The sequence below is a fragment of the Mus pahari genome, chromosome 12 (assembly GCF_900095145.1).
Source record: "Mus pahari chromosome 12, PAHARI_EIJ_v1.1, whole genome shotgun sequence".
Lineage (NCBI taxonomy): Eukaryota > Metazoa > Chordata > Mammalia > Rodentia > Muridae > Mus > Mus pahari.
The window spans coordinates 29940249-29956215 of NC_034601.1; the positions used below are offsets into that span (position 1 = coordinate 29940249).

Sequence of the window (15967 nt, forward strand, 5' to 3'; positions counted from 1 at the left end):
GCCTGGGCCTTGCTGTGTTACCTATGGGAGACCATGAGAGAGGAGGTGTTGCTCTTAGAAGAACAACAGGGCTGTGACTTGCTCAGTGATGAGGCTGCCCACCTGACAGGGACAGAGGTCCAGCCATCTCCCGTCTTTAGGGCTGGAACATCCTTTAGGTCTGTGCGGTCCTAAGGAAGGTAAGGCGGGGTCAGAGCAGAACTGTGGGAGAAAAACAAAGTGCCACGAGGCTGGGAGACAAAGCAGACCAGCTCTGGGCACTTTGCCCCACAGAGCAGAGTCCTTGGAAAACCCCAGCCAAGTTGTCCTCATCCCACTGGCAGCTATAGCTGGGGATTAGATTCACCTGGAGAACGTGGGAACCACCCCGCCCAGGCTGCCCCCAGACCAATTAAACAGAAACAGAGGGTGGCAGCTGGATTTCCGTGATTTGTTTATGTTCCTAGGACAACCCAGTGTGTGGCCACGCTAAACATCAGCCTTCTAGTGAGAACTGGCCTTGCTCTCCTTGCTTGAATAGCAAGAACGAGTTGAGAGCAGAAGAGGGTTTGCAAGCACCCGTGGGGACTGTGTGTTTTCTGGAGAGTTCAAACACTTCCTGCCAGCCTCGCTCCCCCTGATTAAGGCTGTCTGGAGCAAGGTGACTCTGTCTCGCTTCACAGGGGCAGTAACTCCACCCACCTGTCCGAAAGGGAAGCATCGCTCCTCTGTGGTCCAGAGATGGACATCTCACCCCATGCACCCTCGTGGCCACTTTGCCTCCCTATGCTGGCTGATCCACTCAGTCCCCACCACCCCAAACCTGGTGTCACACTACATTAGGTTATAGCCCTGGTTGTCCCTCCACAGACATCCTTGCCTTTTAGAGACCTGCACCTCAGAGGCCTGAGCGATGCCACCAAAACTTGTCCTTGGAGCCTTTTGCCAAGGTGGCTGCCCAGGGTCAGGGAGTGAAGGTCTGTGTCCCCTGTTCTTTTATCCTTTGAGGATAATTTGCTGTTCAGTAATTGCTTAAGTTATATGTGCATTATTCTCATTTGAGGAGCATCTTAAAACATACATGTCAAGTACAATGTGAAAATCCTATTCTCTCTCATATTTCAATTGTACACCCATTCACTTTTTTCTGAACACTTCATATGTGTGTGAATATACACAAACACCTCAGCACCAAGGGCTTTTCCTCCCTGCCAAAACAGACTCACACAGAAATCTGTATGGCCCTGTCACATGCCATTTCTGTTAGCTTTATTCTCCTCTTTCTCAGACATGTTGGATTCCATGTGTGGTCTGTCTCTGGACTGTGTGGTAGTGTCGAAGCTGCGAAGTACCTTATTTAAGTAGGAAATCCATCCTTCTTGAAGAAAGGGCAAGTGACTTTTCTTTCAGCAGAGTACAGCCAGACCCCTCCTGTGAACCCTCCTATTCCCAGGGGTGATTTATTCTTTTGAGCCAGCCGTTGGGTGTAGGAGTGGACAGTGTTGACCACACTTGCCTGGGAACCCCTAAGCCTCATTGTAGCGTGAGGAAGAAACCAGGCAATCTACCCCCAGCCCTCTATGACAAAAGGTCTCCTTAACCTGCCAGTCAACCAAGTCACAAGCCACAAACATGGGAGGAAACTTGGGAGGGATTGAGGTGAGGAAAAACTCAGAACCCAGGTTTTGAAAGCGGGAGAGGAATGTAGTTTATGTGGCTTGGGGAGGAATGATAACATTGGCAGGGGAGGAGAGACCGTCGGGAACTTGGGGGAGAAGCTGAGCAGATGCTTGGGGGGAATGTTGGGAAGACAGCTGAGTCAAACAAAGCCCCGAGCTGCATGCCATGCACAGTGTCAGAAGCTCCTGCTGTGTGACACGAGCCAAGCCTCCACTGTCTTATAAACACTTGTTGCTCCCATTTCATAGAAAAGCAAAACTGAGCCCTGGAGATGAAACGGTCCTGCCGAGCATCTCCTAGATGGTCAGGAACAGAACTGTGGTGGTCTGTCTTTCTGCCACGCCCCTATCACCTTGCGGTAGACTTGGCTTTGCTCCATGTCGTCCACAGAAACACAATAACAGTTCTTTTTCCAGCCCAAAGGAAGGGCACAAAGAGGTGGGGTGGCAGAGGTTTCAGGACCACTGGAACCTGGAAGGACACAAAGGAAAGGCACTGGTGTGTGTCTTTGGATCCAGAGACCTGTCAGTGTGTTGGCCATATGCCTCCCAGAGGGACTTTTAAAATAGCCATTTTGATACCATTTCAAAGTTACAGAGAGGCACGAGAAGAGTGCACAGACCTATGTATTCCCTTTACTTGAGTCGTTTACATTATATCCTCTGGTTTTAACATTCTCTCTGTATATATTTATGTTTTTTTCATTCAGATAGACAGATATCATTTAAAATCTTCTCATTGTGTATTTCCTACAAATATAACCTCAACATAAGGGTCAGGAAAATTGATGTTGAACCATATTGCTCAATGTTGCTAGCTAATTGGTCCAGCCTACCCTCCATTTTTACCATCTGACCCAAAATGTCCTTTCTGTTTATTTTCTCTTCTTGGTAGAAATCTAATGTCATCATCCCCAGAATACTTCACCTGTTCCCTCAGTATGGGATGGCTCCTCCTCTTGTCTTGGAGATAAGACAGGGAAGATGGTCACAGGCCCAGATCAAAACCTGGCAATCCCTGCCTGAGCTGAGTTAGTCACTGAGAGACAGGAGCACCGCAGTGAACCTCTGTGTGTCCAGAAGCCGCCTTACTGTGGCTACTTCCGGGGAATTGCTCAGACATGGGGCATAGCAGGAAACCCGTAGGGCTAGAGGGGAGGAAATGGAAGTCTTGGTTGTCCCACTGATTAAACACGTAGCTTCCTCAGTGCCCTTTGTCCTTTTAGAACACGCTTTTCCCCAACATCCGATGGGCACTTTCCATGGCTGGGCTCAAACCTTGTCCAGCCAAGACAGCAAGCCACAGTTTGGGTGAAGCTGGCTAATTATCCTTAGCATCTGTGTGCAGAGGCATCTGCAGCTGGGGTTACACACAGTGCTGGAAACATCCTGCAGAGAAAGTGGCTAGAGCCTAAAGCCCCACCTTGGGGTGCTCCTTCTGGAGGGGATCGCAACAGCCAGTGTAATTTTGGGGAGTTTTCTGTAGAGGAAGGCAAGCATATTACTTGGTTGAAGGATGGATTCCTAGGGCTTTAAAGATGGCTTAAGAAAATATAAGTTGGACTGGTGAGATGGCTCAGTGGGTAAGAGCACCCGACTGCTCATCCTAAGGTCCGGAGTTCAAATCCCAGCAACCACATGGTGGCTCATAACCATCCGTAACAAGATCTGACGCCCTCTTCTGGACTGTCTGAAGACAGCTACAGTGTACTTACATATAATAAATAAATAAATAAATCTTTTTAAAAAAGAAAGAAAGAAAGAAAATATAAGTTAAAAAGAGAGTAGGACGCTGATGAAGCAATGCAGCAGGCAGCAAACTCAGGGTCTGAATAGGCTACAGTGAGCATCGCTTGGGTTTTACAGCTTAGCATAGCAGTCACTTCAGTTGGGTCCGCTTGACAGTCCCAGTCAACCCATGAGTCCCTCCTGCTTTCAGGGTCCTTGCCTTCACTGTTCTGTGACTTAGGGACAACTCAAGTGCAAGGTTCCCTCAGTGTCTGTGCCTGGTCTAGACACTTGTCCCCAGAGGGTGGTGCATATGACCACAGTGGGCCATTTCTGATCACACTGTTTTTCTTTGTTCTGGCCTTTCTTATGTGTCCCCTGTGACTCTAAGAGCTGTGTCAACTTGAAAGTTTCTGTAGACATCAAACACACCGTCTAGTATCCTTGGTCTTCTCTAGAATCAAATTTCTTTTTCTCTTTCCTTTTTAAAGATTCTTTATGGGGAAATGCTAAATCCTAATAGAATTCACAGGACTGAAAGGAAATCTAGAAGAAGCTGGGATTTGGCATCAAGTCTTGCCTAACACTGGAAAACATGGGACCCACAGAGAATGGCTAAGATGCTCATACAAATGCCCCTGAAAGCAGGTACCAACTCTTCTTACACCCCACTGCAGTGCTGGTGTTTGAATATGATCGTACTGACATGCACCTATGTCTGCACGTGCCTGGAACACATGATGACCCCTCACTAGGCAGCTACTCCCGGCCCCTCCCTCAGCCTTTTCAGTATCTCCCGTGAGCTGATCAACCAGCAACATCGGTCCTTTCCAGAAGCAGCTGATGAGAACTGACAAGCAGCGCTGGCCCCGATGGCCTGGCCATGCTAGACTCCTCTTTCACAACTGTCATGGCATTCCCTGAGAATGAGAATGAGAGCTTCCAGCAACAAGAGGAGCTGTGTTCCTCTGGAATCTTCTGATAGGACTGCCTTTGCTATAAGGGGAGCTGAAGGAGTAATTTGCCCAGAGATGTGAATTCTCAGGAAACACCCAATATGTCTTCACCTGGCTGTAAGGATGTACTAGAAGGAGCCAGCGGGTGAGAGGATGCTTTGAACCTTCCTTAGGGCATGGGAGGGCTTCAGGCTCCTTTGCCAGCCTCAGGGGTGGCTGTCCTTCCCTTACCCACACCGTGTCACTCCCAGGAGCCTTGAACCAACTGTGAATGCTGATTTGGAGAACTTTAAAGGGTTTGATGCCTATTTATAGTTAACTACCTAAAAAGGGAAATGTCCCCAGAGAGGCAGAGATGCAGGGACCTGCCTGTACCCAAGGCTGTTGTTAACACCAGCTCCCCAACTGTCTTCTCAAACCCTCCCACTCTGCTCAACTAGGAAAGGGGTACCCATCTGTCTTCAGACGGAGCAGTCTAGAAACTTCCACGAGGGACTGGCTTCCCTCCAGGGAAGAAGGAAAGTTCTCTAGGGCAGTTTAGGTATGGGTGGGGTGGGCAAAAGAGATTACCAGAATCAGTCATGGAGGAGCAGATGTTTTCCAGCAGCGCCTCGGCTTTCCTAGGAAAGTTTCCGTTTCTTTACCCTTACTAATGATTTTAGTGGGCTGTTTCCCTTCCAGCCTCAGTCTCCCATCTAGAGCAGGAGGCTCGACACTTGGCAGTTTTGATCAAGGAAGTAACAGAGCACACACTTAACGTGGTGCAAAGTGTGATTTGCAGCCTCTGGCTTCTATCTCAGTATTCATTCATTAGAATTGCCCAGGTTCTCAGCGCTCTCTGCCGTCTCTGTTCTCTAATAACCACTTATCAAGCTCATGATCAGTTTGCTGCTAGACCCCAGAGGTAAGCAGGGGACCTTTGCTGTCCCCAGGGAACTTGGCGTATACATGTTGTGAGTAGGTTTCTGAACTGGATTGGGACTGGGATGAACCCAACTAGGAGAGGCATGGGTTTCCGGAGGTAGTGTGCCTGAACCAAGAGCTGCTTGCAGAAGGTGTGGAAGTCAGCCAAAGGTGCCAGTGTGTCCAGAGAGCCCCTGGCAACGTGCTAGTGTGCCCACAGATCTGAAAGATGCTGAGTGTGTAGTACAGAGGAGCAACACCTAAAGACAAGTACATAGCCGGTCTATAGCTGGAATTCCCTGTAGCACACACTGACACTTGAGAACCACGGACATTGAGAACAGAGGACCTAAGGAAGAGTATTTCACCAAAGAAAGTGTGTGAAAGAAGACTGCAGGTGAAAACCAGAGCAGGTCTCAAGGGCATTATCAGAAACCAGATGGGCTTGGTCCTCAGTAGTAGTGGGTAGCCACTAGAGAGGTTTTAACAAAAAGAGGCATCAGATTTATAGTTGAGAAAAGTCACTTTGGTCCCAGTATGACAGATGTGTTAGGGCAGGGATTGGGGGACAGTAGGCCTTGGCATGATATTGAGTGTAGAACGGGGCAGTGATAGTGAGTACTGTGCAGGGTGGGGGGGGTGGGGGAGAGGACTGAGCGTGTATTCAGTTGGTGGTGTTGATGAGCACTTGTGACGGGCTGTGGGGAAGAAGTGGGGCAAGAAGCAGTCAGAGGAGAAGAGACTGAGTTTGATTGGGGGAAGGGAGTCTTGGTATGGGTTTGGAATCTCCTGTCACAGGGATGTCTAGGGGGTTAGACACAGAGGTAGGCTCAGAAGGAAGGCTGAGCTCCAGGGAAAACAGGAGGGTGGCAGAAAGAGTCCTTGAGAGCAGCAGTGAGCAAAGAACCCTGGATGGGGACAGGGGAGTTGAGGGGTCAGTCAGGTCTGTGCTAGGAAGGGTGTGGGTGGGGGCTGACTGCGCAGGGAGGTGCCCCAGCCCCTTCTCAGAGGTGGCAGATGGAGGGCACTCTGTAGCCATCATGGGATTCGCAATGATGGTAGGTCTCCTTGCTGTTGTAGGGTGTTATGCTCTGACAGGGGCTGGTGTAGAAAGTTTGCAGTGGTGGAGACAGAATGAAAGGCAAGGGTCCGGGAGACAGATAATTAGAAGGGTGAGCCCAGAGAAGTGGGAACTCTCTAGTGATCAGTTTATCTCTACTGAGTTTGGGCATCTGGGCCGACCAGAGCATTTCCTAGGAACCTGAGCTGAGGAGAAGGACAGTAAGGCGCAATGTCATGGGACACATGTGAGGATGTCAGCAGAAGAGGCCAGCAGGGTCAGGCATTGGTTACCTTTCTTTTCACCATAACAAAAGCAACATAAGGGAGGAAGACTTCGTTTTGGCTCCTGGTTTAAGGGTGACACCCATCATGGTGGGAAGGTGTACTGGTGAATGCTGTGGCCGTAAGAGCTGTGGCCGCTGGTCACATCGCATCTGGGGTCAGGAAGCAGAGAGTGAGTGAATGCCGGTGCTCATTCCCCCCCCCCCTCAGTCAGTACGCCCTCCCCATTGCAGTGTCCTTCACACTCAGGATGACTCTTTGCTCCTGAGTTAAACCTCTCTGGAATCACAGGCCTACCCAGAGCTGTCTCCTAGGCGATGCTTAGCCCCGTCGTGCTGACAATCAAGACTGTCCATCACATTCCAGATAACTGGAGGAGCTAATTTTGTCCCAGAGAGCAGAAAAGTCCTTTGGGATCTGCGTGTTTGGGAAAGACAGAGGGGAGGGGCCAGTGCACAGCACGCACTGTGTGCTTTATTTTTCTGTTTTAAAAAAGTTATCTTTGCTGGGCAGTGGTGGCGCACGCCTTTAATCCCAGCACTTGGGAGACAGAGGCAGGCGGATTTCTGAGTTCGAGGCCAGCCTGGTCTACAGAGTGAGTTTCAGGATAGTCAGGGCTATACAGAGAAACCCTGTCTCGAAAAACCAAAAATATATATATATATATTTTTTTTTTTATCAGATTTTGCTACATACATTTATGTGTTTGTTGGGTGTGCACACGCTGCGACTATTGTGGAAATCAGAGGGCGACTTGGGATTGTTTGGTTTTCTCCCACTCGATCAGTCCTGAGGATCAAACTCAGGTCTTTAGGCTTGGCCGCAAGCACTTTTCCCCACTGAGCCAACTCAGTAGCCTTCCCCGGACTACTTCTAAATAGGAAATGGAAGTGCTGAGACGTTATATAATGTGCTTAAGTTCCCCAGCTTAGCTAGTGATGGGGCAGTATTTGAATCCCAGTCCAGTTCCAGAGCCTTAGTCCCTCTGCACGGGGTGCAGAGAAGGGTTTCAAAGGCTTGGCTTAGAAGGTGGAGTATGTGGCAGCCAGACACATGATGGCATGGGCTCTATTTCTAGCTGAGTCATGTATGGCTTTTTGAACTTGGGAAGCCACCAGACTTACTCCAGAGTCCAGTCCCCTCTTCCTGAGACAGAAACAGGGTGAGGTGTCCTGCTTGCACTTGGGCAGAGTAGAGAGGACACCTGTGAGAAGCTATCCTTTTAGAATCCTGTGACTCAGCTTCCCCTGTGTGCACAGAACACCGTTAATGGATTCCTACAGATGGTCATATAAAATATGGAGAGCATATATAGAACATTGTTAACCTTTAAAGTGGTTTTTACTGAGCAGCTTCAAATGCTAACAAATTCAAACAGCAATAACCACAAATTTATAGAACAAATTTAACACGTCACATTCAATCCTATTTAAACCTAGCGTCGAACGATCCACTGATGGGTGCTTGCTTCTGGCCACACAGGTTTCTCAGAGCCAACAAGCATGAGTCTTTGTGGCCTCTGGTTTCATCCTGCCCACCTCCTTGTGCCCCCCAGTTCACACCCCAGGGACTGTCTTCCTCCTCCTCCTCCTCCTCCTCGTACACCCCCGCCCTTTCTGCAGGAGCTCTCTGACAGCGAGCCAGGGCTGCCATAGCAAGATGGTGGGCAGGGTGGCTGAAACACAGGCCAGAAATCCAAGATCGGGGTCTCTTTCCTTCAGTTTAGAGATGTCTGTCTTCTCTCTGACCTTCCTCCTCTGATGGTTCCTTCTGTGTGAGCAGGTCTGCTCTGTTAGGTTCCTCCTCCGGCCTTTCTCTGCCTCCTTCCTTCTCTGCTGCCACCCCTGTCTTCTTCCTCCCTTTTTTTGCAAAGCCACAAGTCAGATTGTCCCAGGGTCTGCCCTCATGACTTTTTTTTTTTTAATACAGTCACCTTTCCAAAGGCCCTATGCCTGAGGCAGCCTCATTCTGAACTACAGACAGTTACACCTTCAACTTGTTTGTGGAAGAGGACAGCAGGCAGCTCCTCTGGACGATGGCTTGCTCTCCTCCAGGCCCCTGGAGTCCCTGAGCTTCGTTGTCTTCTGCATTGCTCCCCTGGGTTCTTCCCTCATCATCTTTGGGTTCTCCTTTCTTCGCATCTGCGTCCTGGAAGTCAGCCTTACTTTAACCGTTCTTCACTGTTTTTCTTTGTCCATTCAGCACCAGGATCGTTACTGACTAGGGTTTTCTTGAGTACCTAGCCTCTCCGTCTTCCTTGGATATGGTCTCTGGAATGGCATGTAACTCACTAGCCTCCAGTCTCCCCCGGTGCTTTCCCATCACCAGGGATAAGCCCTGGCCATTCCTCCACCCAACACCTAGCCTCCACACTTGCTCACACTGACATTCTCTCCACTCTCCAAGTCTCTCCCTGCCTCCCCCAAGGCCTCTCCCCCTGCCCCTCATGTGACCCAGCTGTTACTCGAGGTGCACCACCAGGGTTAAGCCCCGGTCATTGGGTCATTGGTCATTCCCACCTTCCCTTGTATTCCTTTCCCCCAGCCTTTGATGAAGCGTCCCAGTTCTCATTCTAATTGCAGCTTAAATCTTCACTTTCCAGTCTCTGCCAGTGTTCCTCCAGGACTCTGACCCTGGCTTCTAGAAACTTCCATACGGATCAATACTGCCATCCATTGTGTCCACTTGACCAAGCCAAACTTCATCATCTCTCACATTCTGTTTTCCTTTGCTACAATCTCCCCTATGTTTCTAAGAGAGAAATCTCAAAGTACTTCTGTACCCACACCTCATTTAGTTCCCTAAGTTCTTTTAATGCCTGCTCTGTGCCTCATTCATCTTTTCTGTGTGGTGCTTCTAAGTACCTTCCAAGAGGTGGCAGCATCCTAATTGGATATCCTTGTCGCCCTGTGAAGACCTGAGGATGGAGACCCAGTGTGACAGCTGTGTGTGAAACGGTCCCTTGATCTCTCATGCTAAAGACCCAGCTTTCTGGCACACGAGGCTAATGTTGTCCCGCAGAACTCTCTGTAACAGTGAACATGTTCTGTGCCTGCACTCTTTGATAGCCACTAATCATGTTTGGGCTATTAAGAAACTAGTTCAGTAGAGGGACTAAATACTTAGTTTTCTTTCATTTACATGGACACACTAGCTTCATTCAACTTCCTGTGATAACGGCTGACCCCTGGCCAACCTCTACTGAACACCACCCTGCTTGAGACTGAATCATCTGATGCTACCCTGGGTTCCTCCCTGTCCTCTAGGGCCATCTTCTTAGGCCTTGGGTCCACCATTTCCGGGGAATGAGCTGATGACCATGTTCTTGACATGCACGGGGCTCTTTCTTCTGCTGCGTTTGAGCAACTGGGTGTTACTTTGATTTTAGAAAAAAATTTAAAGACTTATTATTTTATGTGTGTGATTATTAGCCTACATATATGTATGTATGTATATCACATGTCTGCCTCATGCCTTTGAAGCCAGAAGAGGGCATCAGATCCCCAGATACTGGAGTTACAGATGGTTGTGAGCCACCGTGTGGGTGCTAGATCCTGAACCTGGGTCCTCTGTCAGAGCGTCAACTTCTCTGAATCACTAAGCCAGCTCTCCAGCCCCTTTGTCTTACTTTTTAGCTTCCTAATTAACTCTTATTTTTGAAATGCTTTTAATATAAATGGTTATTCTATACCTTTCAGATTCCTCACAGATGTTAATATTTTATGGTCTCTTTTACATATATTCGTTCCTTCTGGGTAGGAAGGGGGGTGGCTTCTGGTTGAACCCAGGGCCTTGTCTTCACTGAGCAGCTGCTGTCCCTGACAGAACTGTATACCCAGTCGTTCCCTCTTTCTCTGAATTTCTCTCCACCTCTATACACACACATGCACACACATATACATAATAATGCTTTTGTGCATCCCAAAAGAAAATTATACCCATAAACCTTAAACATGTAAAGACTTTAGAGTTGATCTTTCCTCAAAGCAAATGTGTTCCATAACCCACATTAAGATGATCAAAATAGGAAAACATCCATAGAGTACTATCATCTAATGTATTAACAATATTCGAATACCCCCAGCTGCCCTAGAAGTATTCCTTAAAAGAGAGATAGAAGCCCTTCTTGTGGACCACACTACCTAAATGTTTAGGATCTTGAAGTTAAGCCCAAGTTTTGACATCTGTATAGTTTTCTCCCCACTACCCTAGTTCATAGTGTTTACTGAGCGGCACATAGTAGGCCCACAGTTGTCGGCACTGTGGTCTCAGGGTGTTTCTGTCGGGCCCTTCCTTTCAGTTGTCTTTGGTTGGGTGGCAGTACTGTCCCCTCTGTGGAGATACCCAGGGCTAGCCAAACCACCTGTGGCCGTAGAGCAGATCCACAGACATGCCTGGCCCCAGAGCTGTCCCTCCATTCTGCAGTAGCCAAGTGACTCAATATCCACTCACTTACTCATTTAGCAAGCAGGTATTGAGTGCCTACTGCGTGTCATGTACGTTGGATCTATAACCGTGAACAACAACAAGAATACCCCACCTCAAAATATTGCACTTTGGTAGGAAAGGGAGAGCAGATAATAAAACAAGTGAAGATATAATATGTCATATGATAAGTGCCAAGGGGGATAATACATTATAATACATTAGGGTAAGGGCTGTGAGTAAAGATTTCTCTCTCTCTCTCTCTCTCTCTCTCTCTCTCTCTCTCTCTCTTTCTCTCTCTCATCATCATCATCATCATCATCATCATCATCATCATCATTCTGTGGTTCTGGGAATAGAAACCAAGGCCTTGTGCTTCTTGGGCAAGCATTCAATCACCAAGCTAAATCCCTAGCCCAAGGGCTAGGATTCAGATCTCCTTGGTGATGTACCCCGACACACACTTTTGAATGAAAGTGTCATTTCCCTGTGCATCTTCAGTAGTGCACATTGTGTGAGTCGTGAGCAAACGAGTCATCGTCGTTTGATGACCGCTGCAGTCAGGATAGGCCTCCCTGTGCTGCTTGTCCATCCCTCCTCAGCACCTCCGGCAGCCATGACCTGTTCTCTGTTCCTATGGTTTGGCCTTTTTAGAGCACCGCATAAGTGGGGTGATATAGTAAGGAGGCTTTGAAGCTGGCTTCCCATAACTAAGGAGAAAAAACACTTATCAACAGTAAAGGAAGGGGGGCCGTAAACTTGTGAGAGCAAGGGAAGGGTTGAGGGGAGGAAAGGGACAGGGAGAAATGATACGTTTTAATTTTTTAAAAAACGACCTGAAAGAAATAGAAACTCGAGCCATGAGAAATAATGCAGGTGCTTCTGCCTGTGTGTCATATCTTTATTTAGACAGATGGGTAGATTTGTGCTATGAAGCGTTTCTGTCTGAGTCATGTTTTGTTGGGTCTTTTTTTAATTTTTTGTTGAGTTTTGAGAAAATTAGAGTAGGGAAGAAAGATGGCAAGATACTATTCATTGGTTCTGAGGGTCGGAGCTTGCAATCGTGTCCAGCATCCCAGGCTCACCAGGAACTCCCTGTGCTGTCCAGGCGGCTTTTGAAACTGTGACTGTGCTCTGCCCTCAGCCTCCCAAGGCTTGAGATCATGGGCAGGGGTTGCTGTTCCCAACTTCCATTCATTCACTGACTCAGTCACTGAGTGTTTGGTTTGGGGAGTTTTGTTTTGTTGTTTAAGAAACGACTACCAGTCATAGCCTGTGGCCTAAAGGAAGCCGGAGACCCTTGGATCCATACCAGGGCTAATTTTAGTTGCTTTATCTGACATAATTTCCTTTCTGCATTTCCTGAAAGTTAGGGTGAGCATGTAGTTAGTGAGTTTTGGGTTGTCATCTTTAAGTAGGACTATGAGGGGCGTTTGAGTTTTGAGAACTTCTATCCCACTGGTCCGAGGGGCCCCTCCTGAGGACTTCGAGAACTGACATTCATTGAATCATAAGATTGTATCAGGGCATGGAGATCCATGGGAAGACATAGTAGAATGAGGGGTGTCTGTAGATGATGGGCCGGAGCAGAACTGACATATTAACGTCATAGGCTTTTTTGTTTCAGGTGATGCAACTGTGAAAAAGAAACCTGCCCCCAAGACACCTACAAAAGCAGGTAACAGTCGCAGTCCCACCTGAGGGCTAGGGAGTCATCTGCCATGGGCCTTCTCCTCTGTCTTCTGACTGACCTTATATGGGTAGTGGGCAGGAGATCCTTGCCCTGTCCAAGCTCCACATTTTGGGCTGCCTCCTTCTCCTCTAGGGAACCTAGGATCAGCCGGTACCTCATCCCTGTCCCCTCCTGCTTCCTTCCTCTGCCTCTATCCATGTGTGCCACATCACATGGCTTCTTTCCTGTCCCTTCTCCAAAGTTAGGCCTCAGCCTCAGTCTCTACTCTACCTTGCAGGAGGGTGACCCACATCATACTGCTTTTAGGCCCTGCTCTGTGTGTTCATGTTTTCTGGAATGGTTTGTTGTCCCTGGGGAGACATTTGAAGGCACAAACCACATTGAGCCTCTTAGCCAGGGGAACTGAAAGGCTGGATGCAAGGTAATGCTAAATTAAGAAATAACCGCCGGGACAGCGATTCCAACCATTATGGGGAGGCACAAATTTCCCCCACAACCAATATGTGAAGAACTATGTTGTGTAGATTGTGTGGGTTACTTCTGGGGGCTCTAAAGGGTCCCTGCACGCAGAGCTTTTGGAGCAGGGGTCGGTAGCTTCATTCTTATCTTAAAGATTCCAGGCAGGGAGAGTGCGCCACCAGACTACCATGGCCAGCAGTGCCAGTGAGGTCACCATGTCTAAGGCCCCACCTCACATTCTGCTTGTCCCCTCCTAGCTATGCCCCCTCAAATCATCCAGTTCCCCGAGGACCAGAAGGTGCGCGCAGGAGAGCCTGTGGAGCTGTTTGGGAAAGTGGCTGGTACCCAGCCCATCACCTGCAAGTGGATGAAGTTCCGAAAGCAGGTCAGTCTTGGAAGCCAGGTGGCCTAAGGACAGCTCCCAGCCCTGGGCCTGAAGGATGAGAAGTGCTGGGTGGCCAGGGGGCGTTGCTCTGCTTCACTTTGGAAGCGGAGGAGAGTGCTGGGTGTGGTGGTCCACACCTGGGATCCCAGCACTTGGAAGGCCAAGGCAAGAGAATTGCAAGATCAAGGACATCCCAGCCAACCTTATAGGGTCCTGCCCAAATAAAACACAGAGGCCAGGTATATAACCTCATGAGATATATAGCATCCCAAAACTCAGTTACTGAAAAAGAAAGATTATTTAAAAAGAAAGGGGAAAGGTGACCTATCCACCAAGCCTGAGTTCTTACTAACATTTTCTTCTGTTTCTACCAATAAGCCCTGGTTTTATAGGCAGTCTGTTTAATAAAATTACTCCTGCCCTTATCTGAGTCCATCTGCCTAGAATTGTTTTTGGAGGCAGGAAGTCAAAGCCCTCAGGTGACCCCTCAGACGCCATTACTGCTGTTCTGGCTGGTTAACAGCTTCCCCTTAACACATGCTAAAAGATCAAAGCAAGCCTAGGTATTTGGGTATATAAATCATACATTAAATAGATTTTTGGCCAAATGACCCAGAAATATAACTACAATTTATGATATGCGCCCTATGAAAACATTTGAATTTCCAAATAACCAGTTTGTAAAGAAATTTTGCAGGACCCAGCTTCTCAGTGTTCACACTGGTATATGATACTCATGTGTGTGATTAGCAGACACCCCAACGTGCTGGGCTGGTTCTGCCTTGGGAACCTATTAGAGCAGCAGTTCTCGACCTGTGGGGTCATGACCCCTTAGCAGTGGTTGAATGACCTTTTCACTGAAGTCACCGAAGACCATCAGAAAACATAGATATTTATAGTATAATTGATAATAGTCACAAAATTGCAGTTATGAAATAGCAACAAAATAATTTTATGGTTGGGGGTCGCCAAATAGGAGAAACTGTATTAAAGGGCTACAGCATTAGGAAAGTCAAAAACCACTTCGCAGAAGGTATGAGGATTCTTTGTAAGCTCTTATCAGCATTCTCACACCATGCACATTGTCATGAGATAAGTCACGAGAACTTGGGAGGGAAGGAGAACTAGCTTCGAGGGAGATGGAGAAGAACATGGGGCCCTGCCTGTCTAGACTGATGGATAAGGCAGAACTGTATCCCTTTCATAGCCAATTAATCAAGTTCAGTACAAAACTTAACTGCAGTTATGAAACCGTTCTGCATCTGTGCTATCCAGTGTGGTAGCCACTGGCCCTGACTGTTGAGCGCATGGAATGTGGTTAACACAGTTGAGGGATGTCTTCGTCACTGTGCTGTTGCCGTGAAGAAGCACTGTGACCAAGGCAACTTATAAAAAGAAGCGTTCAACTGGGATCTTGCTTAGAGTTTCAGAGAGCAAGTCTATGACCATCGTGCTGTGGAGCACGGTGGCAGGCAGGCAGGCAGGCAGGCATGGCGCTGCAGCAGTAGCTGAGGCTTTACATCCTGATCTGCAGAAAGCAGGCAGACAGGGAGTGAGACTGGGGCTGGCAAGGGCTTTTGAAACCTCAAAACCCACTCCCAGTGACACACCTCCACCAACAAGGCCACATGTCCTAAACTCTCCAATAGCTAGGAGCCAACCATTCAAACACATGAGCCTGTGAGGACCACTCTTGTTCAAACCACCATGAGGAACTACAGTTTTGGTTTGGTTTGTGTTTTTTTTCAGTACTAAGGTTTGAATTTTGGATTTAGGCCTATGTGTGCTAGGCAAGTGCTCTACTATAAAGCTACAGCTCCAGGCTTCTTTTTTACTTTTTGAGGTAAGTCTTATTTACTAAGTTGTCCAGGCTAGCCGTGATCCATCTGACTCCTGAGCAGCTGAGATACAAGCCTGTGCTACTATGTCTGACTACATTTTCAACTTTAACGAGTTAAAAATCACCATATACAATTCACTGATATCAGTCAATGTGCAAGACTGTGTAAGCATCAGATTTCCTAATCCTTCACCCTAGAAGCCAGTGTGATTCCTCCCCTTCCTCAGTCCCTGCCACTACTCCCTACATGTTATTCTTATGGGCTTGCCTGTTCTGGACAGTTCAAGTCGATGGGATCACGCACTCTGACACATCACCCTTTGTCTCTGGAAGTGGTTTTGGGTTTGGTTTGACTTGGTTGATGTCGTTGTTTTATTTTGTTTGTTTTGTTTTGTTTTGTTTTGTTTTCTTAGTTTTGGGGTTTTATGTTTGTTTGGTTTTGGTTTTTCTTTATTTTGTTTGTTTTGGTCTGATAAGTTATTTTAGGGCTCATCCATGCTCTAGCATAAATTGCCATCCTATTTCTCTCTCTCTCTCTCTCTCTCTCTCTCTCTCTCTCTCTCTCTCTCTCTCTCT

General features: G+C 47.8%; 1 protein-coding gene across 3 annotated transcripts in view; it reads left to right on the forward strand.

Moving 5' to 3' along the window:
* Positions 1-15967, forward strand: part of Mylk (myosin light chain kinase) — a 245032-nt gene that overhangs the window by 181486 nt on the left and 47579 nt on the right. For all 3 annotated transcript variants that reach the window (XM_029544243.1, XM_029544242.1, XM_029544244.1), the window contains 2 exons: positions 12642-12692; positions 13424-13551. In XM_029544243.1, coding sequence (XP_029400103.1) covers positions 12642-12692; positions 13424-13551 — 179 coding nt within the window. The remainder of the gene's footprint in view (positions 1-12641; positions 12693-13423; positions 13552-15967) is intronic.